At 48.2% G+C, this 27,256-nt stretch overlaps 1 protein-coding gene across 1 annotated transcript in view; it reads right to left on the bottom strand.

The window, feature by feature from the left end:
• NRL (neural retina leucine zipper) overlaps positions 1 to 27,256 on the bottom strand; it is a 46,544-nt gene that overhangs the window by 16,143 nt on the left and 3,145 nt on the right. Inside the window, exon 2 of the mRNA XM_073575464.1 lies at positions 6,459 to 6,890. Within this exon, the coding sequence (XP_073431565.1) occupies positions 6,459 to 6,890 (432 nt within the window). The remainder of the gene's footprint in view (positions 1 to 6,458; positions 6,891 to 27,256) is intronic.

The raw sequence follows: 27,256 nt of genomic DNA, 5'->3' as shown, positions 1-27,256 counted from the left end.
TCCCTGGAACAGATCCTCAGGTGTCTAACCTCTGCTAGACAGAATGACTGGTGCGATGCACTGCCGTTGGCTGAGTTTGCCTTCAATAGTCGGGTGAGTCAATCCACGGGTATGACTCCTTTTTTGATCAATTATGGGTTCTGTCCTCATTTTGGTGAGTTTTCTCGTCTGGGCTCGGGGTGTCCCGGGGCTGAGGGCTCTGTTCAGCGATTATAGAATATGTGGGCAGAAGTCCAGTGGAGTATATCTAGGTCTCAGGGCAGGTATAAGTTTTTCGCGGACAGGAAACGAACACCAGGGCCCACGTTTCAGGTTGGAGACAAGGTTTGGCTCTCCACGTGAAACATTAAGTTGAAGGTTCCTTCAGCCGAGTTGGGGCCCAAATTCATTGGCCCATACAAGATTGTGGAAAAAATCAATCCAGTGGTGTATAGGCTGTGCCTTCCACCCTCTTTCAAGATCCCTAACATCTTCCACAAATCTCTACTGAAACCTTTTGAAACAGTCCGGGGGGACTCCGAGTCCGCTGCTCCTCCCGTTTTGGTCGAGGGGCAGGTGGAGTACGAGGTTGGTCATATCATAGATTCCAGGTTGGTACGGCGGTCGGTACAGTACCTGGTTCATTGGAAGGGGTATGGTCCGGAAGACAGATCCTGGGTACCGGCCCGGTTGATGCGTGCTGATCGCCTAGTGCGGGCTTTCCATGCTATGTACCTGGGCAAGCCTGGGGGTCCAGAGGCCCCCCGTTGAGAGGGGGTACTGTCATGATCTCAGTACGGGTTTGACTCGCACATGTGGGGTTAATGTCTGGAACCAGTGCTGATGACTGGCATTTCTGGGGTTAAAGGTTGTGATTCCAGTGCAGGCTTACCTGCACACCTGGGGCTTATGATTGTGGCCTCTCCCTGGTTCTGGGAAAGCTTCTTATAGCCTCAGGATGCTCCCATCCCCGTCAGTTATATTTTCGCCCTTGGCATAGTGTGGTGACCCCTGAGTGTGTTTGTGCTGTGTTCTGGTTTATCTGATACCCTGTGTACGATTCGGTCTGTTCTCTGGATACTGCTTGTTGGATTCTGCTTGGTACCTTCTATGTCTGTTTGGCTTTGACCACTGCCTGTCCCCGACTATCCGTTCTGTCTCATCCCTGGTACTTTATTGTTATCTCTGTGTATGACCCGGTTTGTCTGACTTTGAGTATTCCTGTATAGTATTTTGCCTATCTCTGACAGCAGGACGCTAAGCCCTGCCCCCTTGTGGTCACATGACCGTAGGTCCTTCACTGCTCACTGACTTTAGCTTCTCCAGGTCCTGTTTGCTTGAACTATCCGGCCGTGTCTGACCCCGGGCCCCTCTGCAGTGTGGGTGAGTCCTTGCTCCGCGGTGACTGTACGCCGGCGCTGACAGGACCGTGACAGTGTCTTTGTACAGTACAGGGGCTATTATACAGTGTTGGGGCCATCAAGCAGATAGAAGGCTATTGAGTGGTCAGTATACTGCGTAGGGGTACTGGGTGGGGGGCATTATACTGCGTATAGGAGGGCATCATACTATGTAGAAAGGAGCTGGACAGGGGAGACTAGGAACATTATTAAATGTCAAGTATGCTCTTATTGTTATAGGAGAACCCAAGTTACTGTGCCTGTCAAAGAGGCAAACGGGGCATTATTACTATCTAGGAGGCAAAATGTGGGCACTGTTTTCTAGTGCACTTGCTCAGGGCATTAAGATATTCTAGAGGGCTGTTATACCATTTAGAGGGCATATAGTACCAATAGGCACACATACGGCAGCAGTGGCTCAGCATTGGGGTATCAATAGGATAAGGAGTTTCTGCAGGTTGGGGAAAGATGGGGACAATGCTGGAAATGTGAGAAAACATATACAGCTCTGGCAAAAATCAAGAGACCCCCACATCAAAACCCTGTTATGGGCAACCCATTCTCCAGACTTGAACTCCATTGAAAACCTCTGGAATGTAATCAAGTGGATGATGGATAGTCACAAGCCATCAAACAAAGAAGAACTGCTTAAATATTTGCACCAGAAGCAGTGTGAAAGACAGGTGGAAAGCATGCCAAGACACATGAAAGCTGTGATTAAAAATCATGGTTATTCCACAAAATATAGATTTCTGAACTCTTCCTGAGTTAAAACATTAGTATTGTTGTTTCTAAATGATTATGAACTTGTTTTCTTTGCATTATTTGAGGTCTGAAAGCATTGTTTTTGTTTTTATTTATTTTGACCATCCCTCCTTTTCTGAAAAAAAACAAAACAAAATGTATTTCTTGGAAATTCCAAGACATGTCAGAAGTTTATAGAATAAAAGAGCACTTTACATTTTACTAGAAAATAAACCTATAAGGCTGGAGTCACACACAACGAATAAAACATCGGTCCCATTTTAACGGTACGAAATCGCACAAAGAATTCTTGTCCAGGGATTCGTCTGTCATCCCATTTTCCGGCGATGAACCGATTATATTCGCATATAAGCCTCAAATTGACATCCAATATCAATGCCTGATGCTCTTTCCTGTTGACCTGGAGAAGTCTTGCGATTTAATTGCAAGTCACACGTGTGCTGCGTTTTCAATGCGATTTTTATTCGCATCCATAGACTTGCATTGTCGAATCCGATCTGAAAATCGGTGACAATCGCAGCATGCTGCGATTGTCTCGGTCCGAGGAACGGATCCGATAAAAAAACGCATGATGGGAGCAGCACCAAAGAATAACATTGGGACGAATGCAATGCGATTTTTTTATCGCATTGCATTCGTCCGATTTAATCGCTAGTGTGACTCCAGCCTAAAGAGAAAAATCAGACAAACTGAAAATTTGAAAGTGGTCTCTTAATTTTTGCCAGAGCTGTAGGTCTTTGTTGTTGTCTGCAGATGAGTCCTGGCTGGAAGAAGTTGATATGTCGGTCAGGGCCAGATGGAAAAGATGGGAAAATTGAATGACTCCACCAGAAAGAATGTCACCATATGACGGTAATATCAGTGCTGGTCTTTGTATAGTGTTTTTTTTAGTAACAGCGCGGTTATCTGATGAGGTTCTCCTACATCCACTGTTAGGCCGGGGTCACACTTGCAAGTGTGATGTGAGAAACTCACGCGAGTCTCTCACATCAGTAGCCGGCACTGCCGCCGGCACTCAGGACCAGAGTGTGCGGCTGCATAGAAATACATGCAGCCGCACACTCCGGTCAAAGTGCCAGCGGTAGTGCCGGGTCTTCATGCGAGACACTTGCGCGAGTTTCTCGCATCACACTCTCAAGTGTGACCCCGGCCTTAGGGTGCATCACCATAATTGTAATCAAGATTACCTGGATAGTTGCCCACTCAGAAGTCTTGTCTGCCTGATCCAGAACCAGAGCTACGCCTCTGGGCAACATATAAAATTCCATTTAAAAACTAAAGCTAAAACTGTATACAAATTTGGTGGCATTTATAGGTGGTAACTATAAACTACTGGAATTGAGGGTAAACTGATTAAATTTGCTGATGACACAAAGCTAGGAGGGATAGCTAATACTAGAGAAGAGAGAGAGAGGATTCAAAAAGATTTAAATAAACTGGAGAAGTGGGCAGTAACTAACAGAATGGTTTTTAACAGGGAGAAATGCAAAGTACTACATCTGGGCAATAAAAATGAAAAAAGCATATATAGAATGGGAGGAATAGGGCTAAGTGACAGCACATGTGAAAAAGACTTGGGTATACTAATAGATCACAGACTGAATATGAGTCAACAGTGTGATGCAGCAGCAAAAAAGGCAAATGCAGTTCTAGGATGTATTAACAGAAGCATACAGTCTAGATCACGTGAAGTCATTATTTCCCTCTACTCCTCTTTGGTCAGACCTCATCTGGAATATTGTGTCCAGTTTTGGGCACCACATTTTAAAAAAGACATCAACAAACTGGAGCAAGTTCAGAAAAGAGCGACCAGAATGGTGACCGGTCTGCAAACCCTGTCTTATGAGGAAAGGTTGCAGGATTTGGGAATGTTTAGTTTGCAAAAGAGAAGACTGAGAGGAGACTTAATTGCTGTCTACAAATATCTAAAGGGCTGTCACATTGTAGAAGGATCAACTTTATTCTCATTTGCACAAGGAAAGACTAGAAGCAATGGGATGAAACTGAATGGGAGGAGACACAGATTAGATATTAGAAAAAACTTTTTGACAGTTAGAGTGATCAATGAGTGGAACAGGCTGCCACGAGAAGTGGTGAGTTCTCCTTCAATGGAAGTCTTCAAACAGAGGCTGGACAGACATCTGACTGGGATGATTTAGCGAATCCTGCTTTGAGCAGGGGGTTGGACCAGATGGCCCAGGAGGTCCCTTCCAACTCTACGATTCTATGATTCTATGATTCTATTCAATATCTACTTTTACCTGTAAGGCTGCGTTCACATGTTGCTTTTTTTTCGCAGCGATTTTTCACTGCAAAAACACTAAGAAAACGCATCCCATACAATCCTATGGGATTCCGCATTGCTGTGCTAATGCTGTGGATTTTACCGCTGCGGAATTGCAGAATGCTCATTCTTTTTGCGGAATCTCAGCGATTCCGCACCCTTAGGAGTGCATTGATCCGCTTACTTTACGCATGTGGCTATGCCTCCTCTCCTCCAGGCCCTGGGTACCATAATCCTGTAAAAAATAGAATTAAAATAAAAAATCGTGGTTTACTCACCTTCCCGCCTCTCACCACACTCCCGGCATCTTCCGGTCCCAGTAATGCTTTGCACGAATGACCGCGATGACGTCGCACTCTTGCGAGCGTCACGTCATCTCGGGTCCTTCGCGCAAAGCATTACTGGGACCGGAAGATGCCGGGAGCCCGCAGAGCACATCGGGGGCCGTCGGAAGGTGAAAATAACAATATTTTTTATTTTTTTATTATTTTATCATCCTACCTATCACATTCCAAGCGATGCTAATCGCTTGGAATGCGCAAGCATTCCGCAAGCGGAAAAGGCTTGCAAAACGCTTGTTTTTCGCGGGAAAACACATTCGCATTCGCATGCGTTTTACCCGCGGCGGGAGTGCGCAAATGTTGCGGAAATTTCCGCAGCATTTCTGCAACGTGTGCACATAACCTAATTCTGAACTGTCATGGTCATTTGTTATTCTTTGCCTCAATGATTTTGTAATTGTACTGCTTGTATTGCTTTGGAATAAATCCTTAATTGACAATAGAAATGTTAAAATAAAAATATATATTTGTGAAATCAATTTTATTTTATATTATGAATTTTGAAAAATAGTTTATTATTTATTTTTGTTATATGGAATGTAAAAAAAAATCTTAATCTTTTATCACGTACAGAAATGCACTTTATTTGAACTGATTAAAAATATAACAAACCGTACATTTGGCATACTGAAAAGGAGGGAAGTTAAATCTAATTCTATGCCAAAAATCAATAATATGTGTTTATTTGACCTACATATTTGGGAATGTATTGGTCTGCGTTCACATTCAGTGGGCACACTGCGGTCTTTCGACTACATTCTGCACAATTAATCTTGCACAGACTGTGCAGCTGTTAATAATGGGTGTGCGGGTTTGCAGGTGAAGCCGCTGTTTTCCTGCAAGATAATGTGTTTGTGTTGGAAATTATCAAACATTAAGGGGGCTTTACACATAGCGATATCGCTCGCAATATCGCTAAAGCGTCACCGATTTTGTGACGCAGCAGTGATATTGCTAGCGATATCGCTATATGTGATACTTACCTCCGACCGGCTCCCCCGCTGTCTGTCGCTGATCGCGCGAGATCGTCCACATCCATTTCTCGTCGGCTGCTTCCTGCTAGCACCGACGAGCGACGCGTGGACACGGGCGGGAGGACGTCATCATCGCCGCGTCTGAAAGGTAAGTAACGACCGCTGCAGCGTTCCTGCATCGTTGTGAGATCTGCCTGTTTGGCAGCTCACTAGCGACCATTTAGCGATGCACCAGCGATCCTGACCGGGTCATATCGTGGTCGGAATCGCTGGTGCATCACTAAATGTAAAGGGGGCTTTAGGCTTCACTTTTGGTGCAAAAAAAAAAAAAGGCAAAGCCACCTCAAATAGAACTGATAAATTGTCCTCTTTGTTTCCTCCTGTTTACTGAATGTCCTTATCTTTAGCTCCTGTCAATCTTGTGATATTAGCTGATTAAGTGATCAGTGACATGTCCGGCTTTATAACTATAACTGTACTAACAAATCCTGTCACACCGTCACCATGCAAGGTGTCACACTTATATCCTCACATGCTACATAATCACTCAGGTGTGACAGTCTGGGATAGCGTTGAAGTCTCTTTGGGAATTGGGTAATATTACACTTTGCATATTTACTTGTTCTAACAGGGACTACTTTGCCAAGTCATAAATTATGCCAAAAAAATGGACTGCATGTCAAAATGTATCACAAACAAAAAAAGGCCAGCTCACCTGGTGTTGTTGTGCATTCATATCTTCTGGACTCAGCAAGTAACTGGAAGGGTGAGTGTTGTGAGGGTGCTGCCCCCCAGTCCTGTATCCCCCCTCCATCCCTTGTAAAGATGGCGCTCCACCACCCATCAACACCTCTACAGCGTCCTCTGGAGTTAGTGGTAGTCCTTCCCCACCCATCTGCTGCTGTAGTGCTGCCATCCAATAAAGTTCTTCTAGACTAGGACGAGGTTGTCCTGCTGATTCAGGGGGGTCACTGAATGTTGGTGATGGTGGTACACTGCTGCATGGAGTAGAGCCCAGAGATGGAGGTGGGGCCAGACGGTTTGTTCGTGGTTCAGGAGGCTCTCTCTTTACCTCAAACTTCATTAGATCAAAGTCATTGAGGTATTCAAGAGCCAATGGGGTGCTGGGAAGATCTGAGAGCGCCATCTGTAAAAAAGTAAGACAAGAAACATAATAATAATAAATTTTATTTCTATAGCGCCGACATATTCCGCAGCACTTTACATTTCAGAGGGGATTAGTACAGACAGTAGACATTACAGCCTAACAATAATCACATAGATTATAACAAATACCAAGAGGAATGAGGGCCCTGCTCGCAAGCTTACAGTCTATGAGGAAAGAGGTAGACACGAAAGGTGGGTGGTAACAATTGCCCTGATTGTTTGGACCAGCCATAATGTTAAGTATGTAACAGTACAGACACAGAGGGCTAATGGATCCATAAAGCATGTGGGAACATGATGCGGGGAACCTGGTTATGGTAAAACTTTTGACTGTGCCACCCAGGGATAGATTAGGTTAATATGTTGAGGCGGTAGGCCAGTCTGAATAAATGCGTTTTCAGGGCACGCTTAAAATTGTGGGGATTGGGGACTAAACGTATTGACCTGGGAAGTGCATTCCAAAGAATTGGCGCAGCACGTGTAAAGTCTTGGAGACGGGAGTGGGAGGTTCTGATTATTGAAGATGCTAACCTCAGGTCATCAGCAGAACAGAGGGCACGGGTAGGGTGGTATACTGAATCAAGGGAGGAGATGTAGGGTGGTGCTGAGCCATGGAGTGTTTTGTGGGTGAGGGTAATAAGTTTGTACTGGATTCTGGAGTAGATGGGTAGACAGTGTAATGACTGGCACAAGGTAGAGGCATCAGTGTAACGATTGGCGAGGAATATGATCCTGGCTGCAGCATTCAAGACAGATTGGAGAGGGGAGAGTTTGGTAAGAGGGAGACCGATTAGAAGAGAGTTACAATAGTCGAGACGAGAATGAATAAGAAAAACAGTAAGAGTTTTTGTGGAGTCAAAAGTAAGAAAAGGTAGAATTCTAGAAATGTTTTTGAGGTGCAGATGACAAGAGCGAGTCAGTGATTGAATGTGGGGGACAAAGGAAAGCTCGGAGTCAAGTATGACCCCAAGAGAGCGGGCATGTTGCTGGGGAGCAATAGTGGAACCACACACGGAAATGGCAATGTCGAGTATAGGTACATTAGTAGAGGGAGGAAACACAAGGAGTTCAGTCTTTGACAGGTTCAGTTTCAGATATAGTGAGGACATGATGTTAGACACAGCGTTTAGACAGTCGCCGGTGTTTTCTAGATGTCAGGAGAAGAAGCGTATAATTGGGTGTCATCAGCATAGAGATGGTACTGGAAACCAAATCTACTGATTGTTTGACCAATAGGGGCAGTGTACAAGGAGAAGAGGAGGGGGCCTAGAACCGATCCTTGAGGAACCCCAACAGTAAGGGGAAGGTGAGAGGAGGAGGAACCGGCAAAAGATACAGCGGTCAGAGAGATAGGAGGAGAACTAGGATGGAACGGTGTCCTTGAGGCCAATGGAATGGAGCATAGTGAGGAGGAGCTGATGATCCACAGTGTTGAATGCTGCAGAGAGTTCCAAGAGAATTAGCATGGAGTAATGACCATTTGATTTAGCTGTTAGTTGATCATTAGAGACTTTAGTGAGGGCAGTTTCAGTAGAGTGTAAAGAGCGGATACCGGATTGGAGAGGGTCGAGAAGAGAGTTATCAAAGAGATAGCGGATAAGACGGGAGTGGACCAGGCGTTCCAGGAGTTTAGAGATGAAGGGAAGATTAGAGACAGGTCTATAGTTAGTGGCACAGTTTTGGTCGAGGGATGTTTTTTTAAGTAGTGGATGTATGATGGCATGCTTAAATGAGGAGGGAAAGATACCAGAAGAGAGAGGTTAAATATTTTAGTTAGGTGAGGGGTGACAGCAGGGGAAAGGGACTGGAGGAGATTTGACGGAAATGGGTCACTGGTGCAAATGGTTGGGCGAGAAGATGCAAGGAGCCTGCTTACTTCTTCTGTGACTGGTTCAAAATCAGAGAGTGAGCTAGATGCAATGGGGGAAGGAGGACAGTGCATGGTATGAGGCGATTGGGAGATAATTTCCTGTCGGATCTGGTCAATTTTTTCTTTGACGTAATTGGCCAGATCATCAGTTCAGAGCTCCGTTGTTGGGGCCTGTACTCTTGGGTTGAGTAGAGAATGAAAAGTGTCAAAGAGAGGTTTAGGATTATTGGACAGTGAGGTGATGAGGGTGTTGAAATAGGTTTGTTTGGAGAGGTGAAGAACAGTGTTGTATGTTCTAAGCATAAACTTATAATGGATGAAATCTTCGTGTAGTTTGGATTTTCTCCACAGACGTTCGGCGCACCTGGAGCACCGCTGCAGGAAACGTGTTTGCAGGGTGTACCAGGGTTGTCGCCGTCTGTGTTGTGGTGTTCTATTTATAGGGGTGCAAATTCATCCAGGGCACTTTGAAGTGTTTCATTGTAATGCTTCAATGCAGAATCAGGACATGAGAGGGAGGAGATAGGGGCCAATGAAGACTGCAAGTTCTTCATAAATTTCTGGGTGTTAATGGCCTTTATGTTTCTATAAGTATGGACAGTGGGGGTGACCTGAGCAGCCTGGCAGTTCTTGATAGAGAATGAAAGAAGACTGTGGTCAGAGAGCGGGAGAGGGGAGTTTGCAAAATCATGCACTGCACAAAGCCGAGAGAAGACCAAGTTGAGGGAGTTTCTGTCTTCATGTGTTGGAGAATTAGTAAGTTGCGAAAGGCCAAACGAGAAGGTTAGAGATAAAAGGTGAGTAGCAGATGGAGAGAGGGGAAGAGCAATGGGGATGTTGAAATCTCCCATGATGAGGGTAGGGATGTCACAAGAGAGAAAATGTGGAAGTCAAGTAGGAAAATGATCCAGGAACTGTTGACAAGGGCCGGGAGGACGATACACCACTGCCACTCGCATGGAGAAGGGGGTGTAGAGTCTGACGGCATGGACCTCAAAAGAAGGGAAGACTAGTGAGGGTAGTTGAGGGATAACCTGAAAGGTACATTTTGGTGATAGGAGCAGACCAACGCCTCCACCTGCTCTATTGTCTGATCTTGGGGTATGAGAGAAGTGTAGTCCCCCGTATGAAAGAGCAGCAGCAGTGGTAGTGTCTGACTGCTGGATCCCGGTTTCAGTAAGAGCCAGGAGGTTAAGAGAATTAGAAAGGAAAAAGTCATGAATGAAAGAGAGTTTGTTACACACTGAGCGAGAATTCCAAAGTGCACAATTAAGAGAGACAGATGGCGTGCAGGGAATATTAATAAGATTAGAGGGGTTTCTGAATGTAGCAGTTGGGGGTTTGACTTTCTATAACATGGGGGACCAGGGTTGGGAGCAATGTCTCCTGCGACTAGGGGAAGGAGGATAGAAAGAGTGAGCAGATGGTTAAGTGATTTGTGAGAGCGTCTCTTATGTTGAATGGTAGGACTGACTGGATCTGTGCAATTTAACAGTGTGAAAAGAGCGTGAGTGCTATACATAGGAGAGGAAAGGAGCGAGGGGCCGATATGGATGGAGTGTAGAGAGTTAATGCCAGGGCGGTGGATGTGTGTGAATGCAGCGGCCAGGATATAAATTACACAAATGCATATGGTATATATTTGTTGTACTCCAAATGTACAGGGAGTAGATGTATATAAATGTCTTACCTGTCTCCTGCCCTGTCTAACTGCCATGTTATAACTGCCTCGTACTTTGATACATGTACTTCGATTACATGTGCATAAATGCCCCCTGCATAAATGCTCCTCCAAGCTATGTCTGAATATATAGGAGGCTAAGGCTTAGATTTTTTTTTTTTTTTGCCTCTCTCTCTTCTCGTTAATCAATCAAACTAAATTGAGAGAGCAGGACCCAATAAAATGTTGTGGTCAGATAAACAGATGTCTATCCACTACATGGATCATAAAGCACTTTGAAAAGTTTCTTGACCTCACAACATAAGGGGACAAGCAGAGTAAGTTGAAATAACTACTGTATATACCAGATATAAGCTTGCATAGTTGAAAACACATATATAGTATTCAGGATTGACATTGGATTGAAGCAGCAGCAATTTTTCAATAGATGTTTCATATGCGCAAACATTAATGAAAATCAAATGTTTCAAACTAGGAACAAAAAGTGGGTCTATCAGTGCCTTCGCAGACCAAATACAGGTATGTTCACACTTGCAGGTCAAATGGTTAAAGGAGATATCATGCCTGTTACATGCCTAAACATTAATAGGCATGTAGTTGCTAACAGAGGCAACTACCTGCCTATTGTACCCGGCATCGGTCATTGACAGTTCCTGCAAGAAATTTAGCTGCTCCCTGTCAACAGAGTAGTGGTTTCTCTTCCTGTTGACAGGGCGAGACTACCAGTGTCATGCTGATTGACACATGCTGATTGACAGCTGGCTTCACCCAATTCGGCAGTGGGGAGCCGGTTTTTAATCAGCATGACATTAGTAGTCTCGCCCTGTCAACAGGAAAAGAACCAGCCTTTTTGTGGACGTGACATCAACGGACGTCTGTGACCTCTCTATGCCAGCAGACAATGGCGCCAGACACAACAGGCAGATAGCTAGCCATTTTAACCTCATTATGTATCCCTTGAAATGTCTGCAGAAATTAGTCTTTTTTGTCTGATTCCTCAAATCCAAAAGGGTTCTAATGTGTATGGGGCCTTGGAGATTGTCACCTGAGTTGATATCAGGAAAAAACAGTTTGCATGACTGGATGTTACACAAGTTTTCCCTGCGAGCTAGGCATTGGCTCTGGTGTTGAATGGCCAAATTATGGTTCACCTTACATCAACTAATACCATATTTAATACCAATTCCTACATTTAGTTCCAGATATTTCATAAATTGATAACATTCATTATCTTGAGATTAATTGCAGATAACCAAATAAATTCAGAGGATCCTGGTCTGGAGGCCATGTCAATAATGGAAAAATCACAGCAAAAAATTACACTGTGAATACATTCTGTGAACTTGGCCTTACGTCACCGAGATGTGAGCTAAAACACTTAAAATAATTTTTTCACTGGTTAAGCAATCGTACAACATCTATTCTCAATGGATAACGTTATATGTAACAGTGCAGCTGAATTATATAACCCAACATGTCAGGTCTGGTCTGTCTTTGTGTGCTTGACACATTCTCTTTTGGACTTTATCTCTACGTGGTTTGAGTTACAGCTTTCCATGTGTAGTGCCGCTAAAAGTATACTTTTATAATTTTGGACTGTTGAGTTCAACGTTGGTAGTGTAGAGATGTTTGTGTGTAGTAATATATAAACCTGAGTAAAGACTGAAAGCCCAGTTCATCAAGGTGTCAACACCAGATTTTTGGTGTAAAACACCTTGAAATATCTTATCATTTTTGCACAATTCAGATTTGTACAAAAACTTTTTGGCATTTTTATGCTACTTCGGCCAATGTTTAGAAAAATGGACGGAGTTGGGTTTGGAGGGGGTGTGACCAAGCTCGCCCAACTAATTCATGATCATTTACAACACTAAGGGTAAGTTCACACAAGACTTTTTTGCTGCATTTTTTTTCATGTTTTTTTAATGCTAATTTTCAGCTGCTTTTTCCATTACCAGCAAAGCCTATGAGATTTCAGAAATCTCATGCACATGTGGTACTAGCAGGTACGCAGGATGCAGTGACGAGTCGCGAGATGGTTTGGTGTTTTTGTAATAACGTTTATGGGCCTAGAGGTGACTTTCCTCAGGCTTGGCCTGACCGGCAAAAAGGGGGAACACGGGTTGCCCTCGCAGGGGCTCAATACAAATAAACACAAACGATGGAACACGACTACTTCCGGCAATAGCCGGTCACTATAGGGCCGCGGTATGGCCAACTACGGGTCCTTAATCATAAAGTCAACTTAGCCGTTCAGATGTCCCTCGCCGTTCGGGTTGGTGGTCTTTCGGCGTAGTAGTTGCTGGGCCCAGTTGCTGAGACGATGGCGAAGTCTTCGCGCGCTCCGGCGCACTGATGACACTGGAGCCCCACAGGCTCCGACGGGGTCCTTGGACGATTGCGCCGCAGCCCCCGGTTTGGGGCAAGCGGCCGCGATGGGTGGTGGCAGGTGACAGGCCACCTGCACAGCTAACGGCTGCGATGCGACAGGGAGCCCGCGGTCAGCAGAGGCCCGGCCCCTGCCGTGAACCGGAGCGGGACAGTGATGGCCGCCGGCGGTGCTGTACTTGCCGCCGCCACTCGTGAGAACAGGGCGGCTGCCGGCGGCGGGGAACAGGCCGCCGATGCGGGCTCAGGCGGGACAGCATTGGCCGCGGGTAACCGCGAGCAGGCCGCAGCCGCGGGCTGAGGAGAAGCAGCAGCGGCCGCGGGTTGGACTGGGGCCGCAGTGGCAGCCGGCTGGAGCGGGGCAGCAAGTCCCAGATAGTCTCCTCGGTACTATCCCTCTGGAGTCCTCGGTGAGCGTCCTCCCTTTCACTGGTGAGTCGCTCTCCCTTGCAGCATCTTCCACTGTCTCCTGCTCTCTCTGTGTCGGTCTGCTGACTCATCGCCCTGGGAATTCCCCACCTTCTTTATATTGGTCCCTCCCCCAGCCCATCTGTCTGTCACAGTGGTTCATCCCTGAATCCTGTCCCCCGGGGACAGTTTCCCCCGGAACCCAGATGACGCCTCCCATGGTTCCGGCCCGGGCACTCGACGGGGGCCGTTCCTCCCACACTCCCCCGCCCTGTATGCTCGCCAGTCCTCGGGCGAGGGTTTTTGTAGACTCGGGCTAGTCTTTCGGGATGACAGTCCTTGTCGCCATACGAACTGGTCCTGTTCGTAACGTTCAGGGGGTTTGCCAGCTGTTGACCACTCGGAGCGTCGAAGCTCGGGTATCGTGGAGTCTTCTGGGGTGGTGGAGGGTGGTCGCATAGTGGGTTCTGGTGGGATGTCCGGGTCTACTGGAGTGCCACTACTGGGGCGACCCGCAGATGTGACGGGGGAGTCCTCTTCATCATCTAGGTCCCAGACTGTGGGTAGGGGGTCGGGGACCTGGAGGTTCGGTTCGAGCCGCAGGGGATCGGTAGACATACAAGGTCGTAACATGTTGCGGTGCACAACTCGAGTGAGAGGCGCGTTGTCTCCTTCTGATTGTATTGTATACACAGGCCCGTCGGGGCTTATTCGGCGCAACACTCGGTACGGATTCACCTCCCACCGTGGCTCTATCTTGTTTTGGGGACGTTGATCAAGTACGAGGACCCGATCCCCAGTCTGAAAGTCAATGGGTGGGGGCAGTGCTTCCCCCTGGTGTTCTAGATCCTGAAGTTTCGTGTGGACGATACGGTGAAGGGTCTGCAGCCGGTGCCGATGGTTTCGGACCCACGAGGATACCCCGGTCCAGCGTAGGAGCTCCTCCGGGTTCAACTCCACCTCCGTAATTCCTTTGCCTTCCCGTCCAAACAACAATGAGTAGGGGGTGTAACCAGTCTCTCGATGCACCCGAATGTTGTATACCCACACCAGCTCGGGGACATATTCAGGCCAGCGGGCCTTGCGGTCGCTCTCTAGAGTACGCAGCATTTGGATTAGTGTGCGATGGAATCGTTCGCAGGCTCCGTTTCCCTGCGGGTGGTACGCCATAGTCCGCGACTTATCGATGCCGTAAAGATGGTGTAGCTCTTCCATGACTTTTCCTAGGAAACATGCTCCTTGGTCCGAATGTATCCATTGTGGACAGCCGTACACTTGAATAAAGTTTTTACAAATCGCATAGGTGGCCGACTCCGCTGTTTGGTCTCGAGTGGGGTGACCACGGCGAATTTGGTGAAATGGTCCACCATAAGGAGACAATGTTCATACCCCTGATAGGCCGGACCTATAGTCAGATAGTCCACCGTAAGAAGCTCCAGAGGGGCTGATGTTACGATAGTTTGCACCGGGGTTCGTTGCGCGGGGGGGTTTAGCGAGCTCGCACGGGCGGCAGGTTCGACAAACTCCTTCTACAGCAGCGTGCAAGCGTGGGTGGTATACTATCTGCTGCAACCATTGTAAAGTCTTTTGAGCCCCAAAATGAGCTCCCTTCTCGTGGGCTTCCCAGGCCAGTTGGTTGAGATGGGCTCCCGGCACGATCACCTGCCATATCGTAGCCGACGTGGTTCGTGACACGGCTTTTTGATACAAAAGTCCCTTTTTGATGATTAGTCTTTCCCACTGGTGCAACATTAGCAACATATCTTGGGTTAAAGCCTGTCTGTCATGGTCACGTGTGTCTGGACGCAGATGTTACCGCAAGGCGAACCCATAACACACGTGAACCTGGATACAGCGCCTCCAGTGGCGAATTTAAATAATAAGGGGGAACCTGGGAAACATTAACAATGGTGGGCCCTGCGATAGGGAATGGGGACGTGGAGACCTCCTAAGCTCCCCTGAGCCAGTGTCCCTGCACTCCTTACGTTCCCTATACAGGCTCCGCACCTGTCGCTGCACGCGAACCTTAAACCCTTGCTCGCCCTGACCCTAAACCCTCACTAGGGAATTGGTCGGTGCGGAGACTAATCCCACCACTGCACTAACAACACACATGAGGAAAGAAGACAATACAGGGGAAACACCACTTAGCTTTAGGCTCTGTGCTTATGCTCCTGCAACAGAGCCCCACCACCTGCGTGCATCTTCTCCACCCGGATCCATCACCATCCTGGATCCTACACCATAGTGCAGCCTTGGAGCAGAGTCCATCTCCAGTTGCAGCAGTCCAATAACAGAGTCCCAAGGATGAGTCAGCCTCTGCCAAGAATCTAAGCATGCTTGAGTCCAGCTCTCGGCAACCAAGTCGAGCATGCCGAGTGCAACTCTCTCCATAGTCGCCACTCCACAAAGCCATGCACGCACTTCCCGCCGACACCATAAACTGCGACTCCTCCACGCCATGCCAGCAATTCCTGCAGACACCATTAGCTGCCACTCGTCTCCTCTGGCTCACTGCACAGGACTCCTCTTCAGCTCCATGTTCACCCAGGCTTCACAAACTCAGAATGAATCAATCAATCAATATCACCAGCAGTGATTGCACACCCTGAGACTCACTTATAGAGCCCCACACCTGATTCATAATTACGTGCACATTAAACCTAAAGTGCGATACCACTAACCACCACCGGGGACAGTCAAGTCACTTGGCACTTGCCAAAGTAAAAAAAGTTCACCCTGTGCAATTTAAAACTGTCAGATCAAATTCAGATCATGACACTGTCTCTGTGAGCCCGTGGGCAATTTACCGGTGGCCACCCATCGGCGCAGGAGTCCAACTTCTGTATCTTCCTGTTGCTGCTGAATCCATTTGTCATGGGGCTGTTCCAGCATCCCTCCTAGGAGCCCTGGATGAGGCACTTTCTGCATGTTGACTGTAGGCGCGGCGGGGGTGAGGGCAAACGGCGTCTAGTCTGTTTCTAATTCGTCGTCTCGACTTCGCCCTGGGGTGGTGTGTCGGATTCTGGAGAACGCGTCGGCGTGCACATTTTCAGCACCCCGTTTGTAGATGATCTTATACTTGAATTTGGCCATCCGAGCAACCCACCGCTGCTCCAGGGGCCCCAGTCTGGCATTCTCCAAATGGGCTAACGGGTTGTTATCGGTCCGCACTACTACTTCGGAGCCCGCCAGGTACTCTGCAAATCGCTCTGTCATTGCCCACACTACCGCGAGGAGCTCGAGCTTAAAGGAGCTGTAATTGTCCGGGTTACGTTCTGAGTCATCCAGTGACCGGCTACCATAGGCGATCACTTTCTCCCGGCCGTCCTGCACCTGTGACAACACAGCTCCTAGTCCCTGAAGGCTCCCGTCGGTATGTAGGATGAACGGTTGCGAGAAATCCGCATATGCCAATACCGGGGCGTCCGAGAGCGCAGCCTTAAGATCTTGAAATGCATCCTCTTGCAGTTGCTGCCACTGCAGCTTCTGGCCATTCGCCCTGGCGGGAGACCCCTTCAGCAGGTCCTGCAGGGCTCGAGCTCGGCGTGCAAAATTTTTCACGAACCGACAGTAGTAGCCGGCCTGCCCCAAGAAGGCCCGCACGTCCTTCACCGTCTCGGGGGTAGGCCACCCCTGGACGGCAGCGACCTTTTCCAGGGATGGACGGACGCCCTCCGCTGAGACGGTATGCCCCAGATACTCGATTTGGGTGCAGAACAGGTGGCATTTCTGGGGCTTTACCTTTAACCCGTACTTCTGCATCCAGCCGAGCACCTGCCCCAACCGCTTCAGGTGGTCCTCGAACGTGGCAGAGTAGATGATAATATCGTCCAGGTATATCAACGTGGCTTCAAAGTTGAGGTCTCCTAGACGCCGCTCCATCAACCGCTGGAAAGTTCCTGGGGCGTTGGCCAGCCCAAACAGCATCCGATTGAACTCGAACAGTCCCATGTGAAGGATGAATGCCGTCTTGGCCCTGTCTTCCTCCGACATCGGCACCTGCCAGTACCCACTGGCCAGGTCAAGGGTTGAAAAGTACGTTGCGTTCCCCAGGGCGGATAGAGACTCTTCTATGCGGGGCAGTGGATGCGAATCCTTGATGGTGCAGGCGTTCAACTTCCGATAATCCACGCAAAAACGCAAAGTGCCATCTTTCTTCCGAACCAGGACAATAGGGGCCGCCCAAGGGCTTTGGCTCTCTCGTATGACCCCCCTTCCGAAGCATTTGGGCTAACAGAGTTTTCACTTCCTGGTATAGCTGCGGTGGTATTTGCCGATATCGCTCCCGGATGGGGGCCGCTCCTGCTGTGGGGATCCCATGCGTGATGGCCGTGGTACATCCAAAGTCGTCCTCGTGGCTGGCGAAGACACTGTAAAATTGTCCGAGAAGTGTCTCTACCTGGAGAAGTTGGGCTGGCGCTAGGCCGGAAAGTTCGGGCCACATTCTCTCCAGGATGGCTCGACCTTTCTCCTGGGTCGAGGATACGGCAGTCTATTGGGTTCGTACCGTTACTGCCCAAGGATTTTCGGGCTGCACCTTCAACTGGACCGCAGGGTCCGGCAGCATCTCCTCCAATGGTCGTACTAGTTTGGCCATTTCGGCCCGGGGCTTCAGAGCGATATCCTGATCTTCCAGGTTGGCACAACGTACCAAAACAGTCCCCTCCCACACTGTGGCCAGGGAGCGGGCCACCAGGATGCCAGGGTGCAGACACTCTGCGTAACATGGTTCCACCTGCACCTCCACGCCCTCCAGTGGTATCGGAGCGCAGATCAGCAGAGCGATGACCTTGCCCAGCGCCTCACCCTCCTGACACTCCTGGAGCACTCGCGCCTCCCGTACCAACCGCTGGAAGACCTGCCCCTGGGCCGTGCGAGAACCCCAGTGGCTCAGAATCTCTTGTGTGGGTTCATTGAGGAGGAGGTGGCCGAACTCGCATAGTATGTTCATACCCAGAATAACCGGATGTTTGCTGTTTGTGTCTCCCTGGGTCAGGACCACTCCCAGGCTGCCGAGTGATTTGCCGCTTATTAAAATCTGCATCTAGGCTACTCCGACGACAGGAACTGGTAGCTGGTTGGCGGCTACCAACTTTATCACTGTCCCCCACTGCGGTCTCACTGCTTCGGGAAAATATTGCCAAAAATAAGTCTCTGGCATGGTCGTAACTTGCGATCCCATATCTACTAGGCATCGCACGGCACGGCCTTCGATCTCTGCCCATACCACTGGGCACCGCGCGACCTGGTCTTCGTGACTTCCTCGTGACTTCCTCTACCCCGTGTGATGATCTCCAGCTCCAGGTGGCGTCACCCCGGCTCAGGGTCCTCTGCTCCTCTTGGCCAGCGGGGCAGGTTCCCCCTGGAACGTGGGCACTAGGGTGACCGGATCTCATATGGGGGGGAAAAAATGTCAGAATCTTGTTCGTCTGGACCCCACAAAACGATTCCCCTTTCCAGAAATTTTCGAACCATTTGTGGTATTTGAATGCAGAGTTGGTGGGATTATCGTTTTTTGATCCCAGCATTACAGACAATGAAAAGTTGTTAATGGCTAATAAATTGCTCAGTAGTACAGATGAACCATCAGAGCACGCTAACCTACATGAGTTGATAATTTTACATAGTTATCTAATCTATTCTAGAGCTTTTGTTAAAGTAGTTTTTGAAACGTCAGAATATAATGCTCGGCATTTGCTTACAACTTGCAGGACATATTGCTTTTGTTCTTCATCTTTTGTCAGAAGGTCGTTAAAGTCGGTTACTTCCTACCTCTTTTAATTTTTCTTTCCTAACTTTTGGATTTACAACCCTAGCGTGCTCTGATGGTTCATCTGTGCTACTGAGCAATTTATTAGCCATTAACAACTTTTCATTGTCTGTAATGGTGGGATCAAAAAACGATAATCCCACCAACTCTGCATTCAAATACCACAAATGGTTCGAAAATTTGGTCAGGGCTATTTCTCTAATGTTGTTGTCACATTCTTTATAGTCTAACAGACTATGCAAAATACCTAAATCTTAAAATACCTCAATTTGGATTTTTTCAAACTTTGAGCGACGAGCGGCACGGGTTAGCGTCGTTTGATCGAGCTCAAATTTTGGCTATCTCAATATCTGGAAAGGGGAATCGTTTTGTGGGGTCCAGACGGACAAAATTCCGACAACGATTTTTTGCGGTCACCCTAGTGGGCACTCTCTGGCGGAGCATCCCAATTTTCCACTATCGCAACAGGCAAATGGTCGTGGGGACCGACTTGGGTGGGGGCTACGATGGTTCATGCTTCCTTCACCCGGCCCTGGCCGACTCCTTGTGGCCGCTTTTTTGGCTTCGGCCAGTTCACCCTTAATATTCTGCATCTCTTGCTTCACCTCTCGTACCCAGTGGGGTTCACTCATGGCGTGTATGGTTGCGTCGATACTCCGAGCCATCCCCACGGGAACCGACACCTCTTGCTCCTGCTCCCGAACCCGTGCGTCCTTCCCTATCTCTGAAAAGGTCAGACGTGGGTCCACTCGCACCCGCTCTCGCAAAGCCTGTCTTGTCAGGGTGTCTCGTAACCCAGTCACTTATAGGTCACGTAATGTTACATCCACGGTCCCCACGCCGACTCCGTCCTTCCTTTCAATGGCTAAAAACAGTTCCTGCAAAACATTCATATACTGGGTCACTGTTTCCCCCTCTTTCTGCATGCGTCTAAACATCTGGGTTCTCAGTTCCCCCACATCGGTCGGGTCCCCATAGGCCTCTTCTAAGATCTGTAACACCCGGACGAAGGTGTTGCGCTGCCCCCGGGGCCTCAACATTACAGTATCCCGGGCTTCCCCGTCCAACGCCATCAGGGCCACTTCTGCCTCTAGGTCAGGGGTAAGCGGATGCATCCTGAATAACCCACGCATTCACTCCGTCCAGTTCCACAGCATAGTATTGCTGCCGGAGAACCTGGGTAGATTGCTTAGCATGGCCCCCAAAGAAATGCTGGGCCGGGGCCCTCGTTGTCCGCGCTCGGAGACTGCATCCTGCCGACTACGCCTAGTGTGGTACTAGCAGGTGCGCAGAATGCAGTGACGAGTCGCGAGATGGTTTGGTGTTTTTGTAATAACGTTTATGGGCCTAGAGGTGACTTTCCTCAGGCTCGGCCTGACCGGCAAAAAGGGGGAACACGGGTTGCCCTCGCAGGGGCTCAATACAAATAAACACAAACTATAGAACACGACTACTTCCGGCAAAAGCCGGTCACTATAGGGCCGCGGTATGGCCGACTATGGGTCCTTAATCATAAAGTCAACTTAGCCGTTCAGATGTCCCTCGCCGTTCGGGTTGGTGGTCTTTCGGCGTAGTAGTTGCTGGGCCCAGTTGCTGAGACGATGGCGAAGTCTTCGCGTGCTCTGGCGCACTGATGACACTGGAGCCCCACAGGCTCCGGCAGGGTCCTCCCTGGCTTGGGGCAAGCGGCAGCGATGGATGGTGGCGGGTGACAGGCCACCTGCGCAGCTAACGGCTGCAACGGGAGTCCGCGGTCAGCAGAGGCCCGGCCCCTGCCGTGAACCGGAGTGGGACAGTGATGGCCGTCGGCGGTGCTGTACTTGCCGCGGCCACTCGTGAGGACAGGGCAGCTGCCGGCGGCGGGGAACAGGCCGCCAATGCGGGCTCAGGCGGGACAGCAGCGGCCGCGGGTGACCGCGAGCAGGCCGCAGCCGCGGGCTGAGGGGAAGCGGCAGCGGCCGCGGGTTGGGCTGGGGCCGCAGTGGCCGCGGGCTGGAGCGGGGCAGCAAGTCCTAGATAGTCTCCTCGGTACCGTCCCTCTGGAGTGCTCGGTGAGCGTCCTCCCTGGCACTGGTGAGTCGCTCTCCCTTGCAGCAGCTTCCACTGTCTCCTGCTCTCTCTGTGTCGGTCTGCCGACTCATCGCCCCAGGAATTCCCCACCTTCTTTATATTGGTCCCTCCCCCAGCCCATCTGTCTGTCACAGTGGTCCGTCCCTGAATCCTGTCCCCCGGGGACAGTTTCCCCCGGAACCCAGATGACGGCTCCCATGGTTCCGGCCCAGGCACTCGACGGGGGCCGTTCCTCCCACACACACACATTGGGTTTTTGTGTGATCAGGATTTTGTGCTTTGCTGCGTTTTTTGGACATAGAGCACGTCACTACTTTTAGCGTTTTTGCTGCGTTTCTTCAGTGTTTTTCACCCATTGACTTGAATGGGTGTTGAAAAAACGCTGCAAAACGCACCAAAAATGCAGGTGTCATTATTTGCATTGTTTTTGCTGCAGAAAAGTCATGGACATTACCATGGACAAAGACAAATAAAACACACCAAAAAAAAAACCGCACCAAAAACGCATAAAAAAACGCACTTATACCTGCGTTTTTGCCGCAGCTTCTTTCCTGCCAATAAGATCAGGTTTTGCAGCAGAAAAAAAGCTGCAAAAAAGTCCTGTGTGAGCTTACCCTAAGAGTGACATATATTACACTAGAAATCTACTGGTGTTGGCACATGTCATTTGAAAGATGCACCAAATTCATTAAAGAGGACCTTTCACCAACTTGTTCATGTTAAACTGGATCCAGAACATAATAGTGGCTGCAGAGTGGAAAAAAACTTTTTATTTTAATTCACCTCTCCGTTATGGAGGTATTATCAATCAAAGTATTTGGCACCTAATGAGTTAACTTTTTAAGCCAAAAAGTGGGTGTTATCAGAGATTTCACTGCAGGGGTGTACTTCTTCTCCCTGTATAATGCCGACCAATCATAAGCAGGAAGCAACACTCAGGGGATGGAAGAACACGCCCCCCACCATAGCTTAGAGCAGGTTTCTCAGTCTGTGAGATGTAATGATACCGCTCTGATATCCTGGTGTGCTTCAGAGCCAGTTATCAATCAAAGTGGTGGAGCATGCTTACAACCGCTGCTCACAATATAGTGAGCGGTGATGCGTTTGGTGACTGTGCATGGCCTTATGACTGAAATCTGGCAGCTACCAGGAGGAAATACCTGCATTTTCTCCAAGTATTCATAATTTCAGAAGGCAGCCCAGCAGCATTGTCATGGTATTTACCTGCGTTACCTGGAGATTAACCCCCTATCTATAGGTATATAGCATTTTCTGAGGTGACCGGTTCCTTTTAAAGATCATAACACCAATATTTATTTTTATAGTCACATTATCATTGGATGACTTCAGTGATTTTTTTCCTGCAACCACAATGGACAATTATTTTTTCAAGCACATAAAACCCAGAAAGTTCAACAAGTTATTGACCAGTGAAAAGCCTACAGTGTGAAATGTAAGCCTTTATGTCCATGGCCACCATCCTGACAGACAACTGCAGAAATAATCAGTTGGTTTGCTTGCAATTTATTTGTACCATGTCTTTGAGGTTGGAGTGGAACAGTTAGCAATAGGATCAATGAACCAGTGACAGGGTCATGGACACGCAAGGCTCATTGACATGTATGTGTGAGTAAATGAATGGAGGAAAGGCTAGCCGGGCTGTGAAGTTCTAGCACAAATTGCTGAATATTTTATTGCTGGTTATGCTATAATGACTCCTCTCCATATGTGTACAGTATATGTATGTATATAATATATAAAATCTCTTCTCCTTTTTATATCATAACGTGGTTGTTAGTGAACTTTTTTTTATCTAAGGGGCTCTGAATCATGTTGCTTAAAGGGAACCTGTCAGCAGAATTGTGCTAAGTAACTTACAGACACTGACAGGTCGGTGCCGTTATACTGATTAAAATGAGACCTTAGTTGAAGAAATCCGTCTTGTACGATCCAATAGATGCTACTGCGCAGGTGGCGCCAACTTGCTAGAGAAAAAGATGGCGCAGCCGGCACCTGCGCAGTAGCATCTATTGGATCACCGATAGCTGCTATTGTGCAGGTGCCGGCGGTGCCATCTTATTGGAGACAATATCCTTAAAGAGTCATTCTATCTGACTGCAGACTTATGAATCTGTATGGTGATGATTCTACGGTGGGAGATTATGTGACCACAAGTACAAGTATGCAATTTGCATACTTTGGGCCACATTCTGACTAGAAATGTCCTGCCTTGCTCAGTGCAAGCCATCCACGTCTAGTCAGCACGTGGCCCCATGTATGCATATCACATTCTTGCCGTCATGCGCCAGCACTCTGTAAGGATTCACAAGTCTCCAGTCAAATAGAGTGACTGCAGACTTGTAGTTTAAGGCCAGGCAACTCTTTTAAACCACCAGCAATCAGTTGTGGGGAGACTTCAGGTGGGCTTACATTTTCCTTGCAGCAGCCACTACTCAGGAACTGTTGGATTACATGGTGTCTACTGAAACAAATATTCAACCATAAAATACATGGTCATGCCAAGTCCACAAGAGCAGAAGATACTCTATGCTGGAGCTCATTGTAGTGTCTCACAGAGTGGGGGTCCTATTTGGGGAACTCATCTCTTGTCCAGTTGAGACGACCACTAAAAAAAGAAACAACTTCAGGTGAATTGTAGTATCGTAACTGCAATGCACCATGACTATTATTAATATAGCTGGAGAATATCCTCTGAATGTCTTAGCTGTATATATTGAGAACATTCATAAAGACTGCATGAATTCATTAGTCAATCTGTTTTAACGTTCCATTTAAGTTTGTAGAAAGAGTGTGCCCTTCACACATTAATACATTCATCCCAATTCATAAACAATTGTACTATACCAATCTCTATTTACAGCCTTTATATTCTCCCAAGAGCCTGAGGTTATCCACTGATCACAGTAGGATATATATCTCAAGACCTCATTTGTCCCATAACGTGCGGATAATTCCATCTCTGAGCTGCGTCTTATCCCGGATTTACTGTTCAGATTTGAGTGATACTGTCTGACAGTTCCTACGCTCATCTTATGTGGCACAGAATATTGTTCTTCCCAGAGGTAGAGTTGGGGAAACAAAGGTCTATAAGTAAGGAGATGGAAAGGAAAGGACAATAATGAATGTCCTAGCATTGATCTAATCCTTTACTTTTATCATGTGGGATACTGTTGACCACCTAACATCTACATGGCTTGTAAAAAATCATCTGATATTTGGGGGATTATACATGTGGTGGTCAGGAATATTTCTCTGGCAGCAATAATAGAAAAGGATAACTTTAGGATTATATAAGTAGCCATTTACAAGAATCGATTGGCAGAAATTCACCAACTAATAATGGCAATGAAATTCCAGGCCTAAAATATTTATGTAGAAGTGAGCACATGATCATTTATCATATTTCATGTAAAATGCACAATATCCTTAAAGAGGTTGTCCACTAGTTTAACATTGATGAACTATTCTTAGGATAGGTCATCAATGCCTGATCGATGAGGTGGGACACCCAGAATCCTCACCAAACAGATGTTCCCGATGCCGGCAGCGCTCAGTTACGGAGCTGCCCTGTCTACTGATAGTGGCTGCCGCTAGGTATTGCACTTCCGCCTCTATTAAAATCAATAGACGGAAGAGGTGTAGTATCTGGCCTCAGCCATGATTAGTAGACAAATTCCCGGTAACTGAGTACATCTGACCACTGCTACCACAGAGAACGGCTGATAGGCGGGGTTGTCAGGTGTCGAACCCCCACCAATCAGACATTATGACTTATCCTAAGGATAGGTCATCAATGATAAAGTAGTGGACAACCTCTTTAATGTTGTTGATTTTGTACATATACATAGCAGATATTTGTATAAATGGCCATTGTTGTTTTCATCTGAACTATATTTGCTTCATTTGGCCAAAATGTTAAAATGGAGGTTAAGAGCTAACGTTTCTCCTTGTGGAGATTGATATGCCTGACATGCCAGTGTAAGAATACTTATAGGTTATGCAATGCTTCTTTGGGAAATTAAATATATAAATTACCTCTTCAGACAGGCAAAGGACTAAAGGTACTGTCACACTTAGCGATGTACCAGCGATCCCGACCAGCGATATGACGCGGTCAGGATCGCTGGTGCATCGCTAAGTGGTCGCTAGTGAGCTGCCACACAGGCAGATCTCACCTGCGACTTCGCAGGGGTCGGGGGTCGCTACTTACCTGTCAGATGAGGCGATCCTGATGTCCTCCCGCCCGCGTCCACCCGTCGCTCGTCGTCACAGCAGGAAGCCCAGCAGGAAGCTGACGACGAGAAGCAGCCCAGGACGTTCTCGCGCGATCAGCGATAACCAGCAGGGGAGCGGTCGGAGGTACGTATCAGACACAGCGATATCGCTAGCAATATCGCTGCTACAACACAAAAACCGGTGACGTTATAGCGATATTGCTAGCGATATCGCTTAGTGTGAAAGGCCCATAAAACTCTAGTGCCTTATATTCAAAGCAGCAATCCTAAAAGTCAGTATTGACCCTTGAACAAATCTTTCCACATGACTTAAGATAAAAGCCAAACCATAATATCAATAAGTAGACAAGTCAGATCTCCTGCTTTGCACTGTGGAGGGAGGGACCAGACCCCACATTGTTTCTGCAAATTGAGTCATGTGGCCAGGCTCACTAAAGGGTTGATATTGACTTTTAGGATTGCTACTTCTAATTTGTGGCATTACAGAACAAGTCCTCTTCCTCTCTGAAGAGACAATTTGCATACTGGATGTGACGTCACGCACAGACTGGATGGCGCAAGCGACAATTGTGTCCCCACTGTGCCACAAACCAGACTACCCTGGAGGTGCGTGACTAAGCAACTACCTTGGTGTTCACTGAAGCCTCTAGTGGTGAGGTCAGACTTGTGTGGCAGGTAGCTGCCAGGTACCACTCCAGGGCTGTGACTGGCAATAGCAGCTGATCCCGCAGGGTGAAGGAACACTAATGACAGGTGCGAGCAAGTACTGATGGGCATGACTGGTACTCTGGCAGGCAGGTGAGCATGGCTGGCACTCTGGCAGGCAGGCTGGCACGGCTGGCACTCTGGCAGGCAGGAGGGCACGGCTGGCACTCTGGCAGGCAGATGGGCACGAGTGGGATAAGGGAACAGAAAGGAACCAGTTCAGACTGGAAGTACAGGAACTGATTCGGGAAGCACAGGAACACGGGCAGGTATGAGTGAGATAAGGGAACAGGTAGGAACCAGTTCAGCCTGGAGGAACAAAGAGCCACAGATGTGGAATGGAAGTAGAACAAATCCGAAGGATGCGGGATGGGAGCAGAGCAGAACCGCAGGATGCGGGATGGGAGCAGAGCAGAAGCACAGGATGTGGGACGGGAGCAGAGCCGGACGCGCCGGATGCGTAGCAGGAGCAGTGCAGAGCCGCAGGATGCGGAACAGGAGCAGAGCCGAAGGGTGCTGAACAGGAGCAGAGCAGAACCGCAGGATGCAGAACAGGAACGAGCAGAGCTGCAGGATGTGGAACAGGAGCAGAGCAGAGCCGCAGAGTGCGGAGCGGGAACAGAGCAGAGCAGCAGGGTGTGGAGCAGGAGCAGAGCCACAGGAAAGAAACGGCAGGGTAGGGAAGGCTACAGACAAGGAAACAAACAGGTACAGGTATAGGATGAAGTTCAGACGAGGACAGACACGGGAACAAGTTCAGGACAAAGGATACAGGCCTGGGTATACAGCTCCCAGGGTGATGAAAGCAAGATACGTAGAATACAGCTACGGGCCTGGGTATGCAGCCCCCAGGATAGCAGAAACGAGACACAAGAATACAGATACAGGCCTGGGAATACAGCCCCCAGGGTGGCAGAAACAGGACAGGACCTGGCAACTCAGTAGCAGAAAGCAGACAGAGAGAGTTTGTTGCTCAGGCATCTTCCTATTGGTGGAGATGCCTTAAGTACCCGGTACCTCTTGGCAATAGGCTGGGGACACATTAGGAATGTGCACACTGTCTCTATAAGACTCAGATAGTGCAGGCGCCACTGCCCTAAGCACACAGCCAGTAAGTATGCACACAGCAGGCAGAGGACATGAGGTTCACAGAATGGAGCAGGCAGAGGGAAGAACTCACAGCATGGCCCGGAGT

The sequence above is a fragment of the Dendrobates tinctorius genome, unplaced genomic scaffold (assembly GCF_039654945.1).
Source record: "Dendrobates tinctorius isolate UK_male_01 unplaced genomic scaffold, ASM3965494v1 ptg000044l, whole genome shotgun sequence".
Lineage (NCBI taxonomy): Eukaryota > Metazoa > Chordata > Amphibia > Anura > Dendrobatidae > Dendrobates > Dendrobates tinctorius.
The sequence above is the reverse complement of the archived record's forward strand: the minus strand, read 5'-3'. Positions and strand labels throughout refer to the sequence as shown.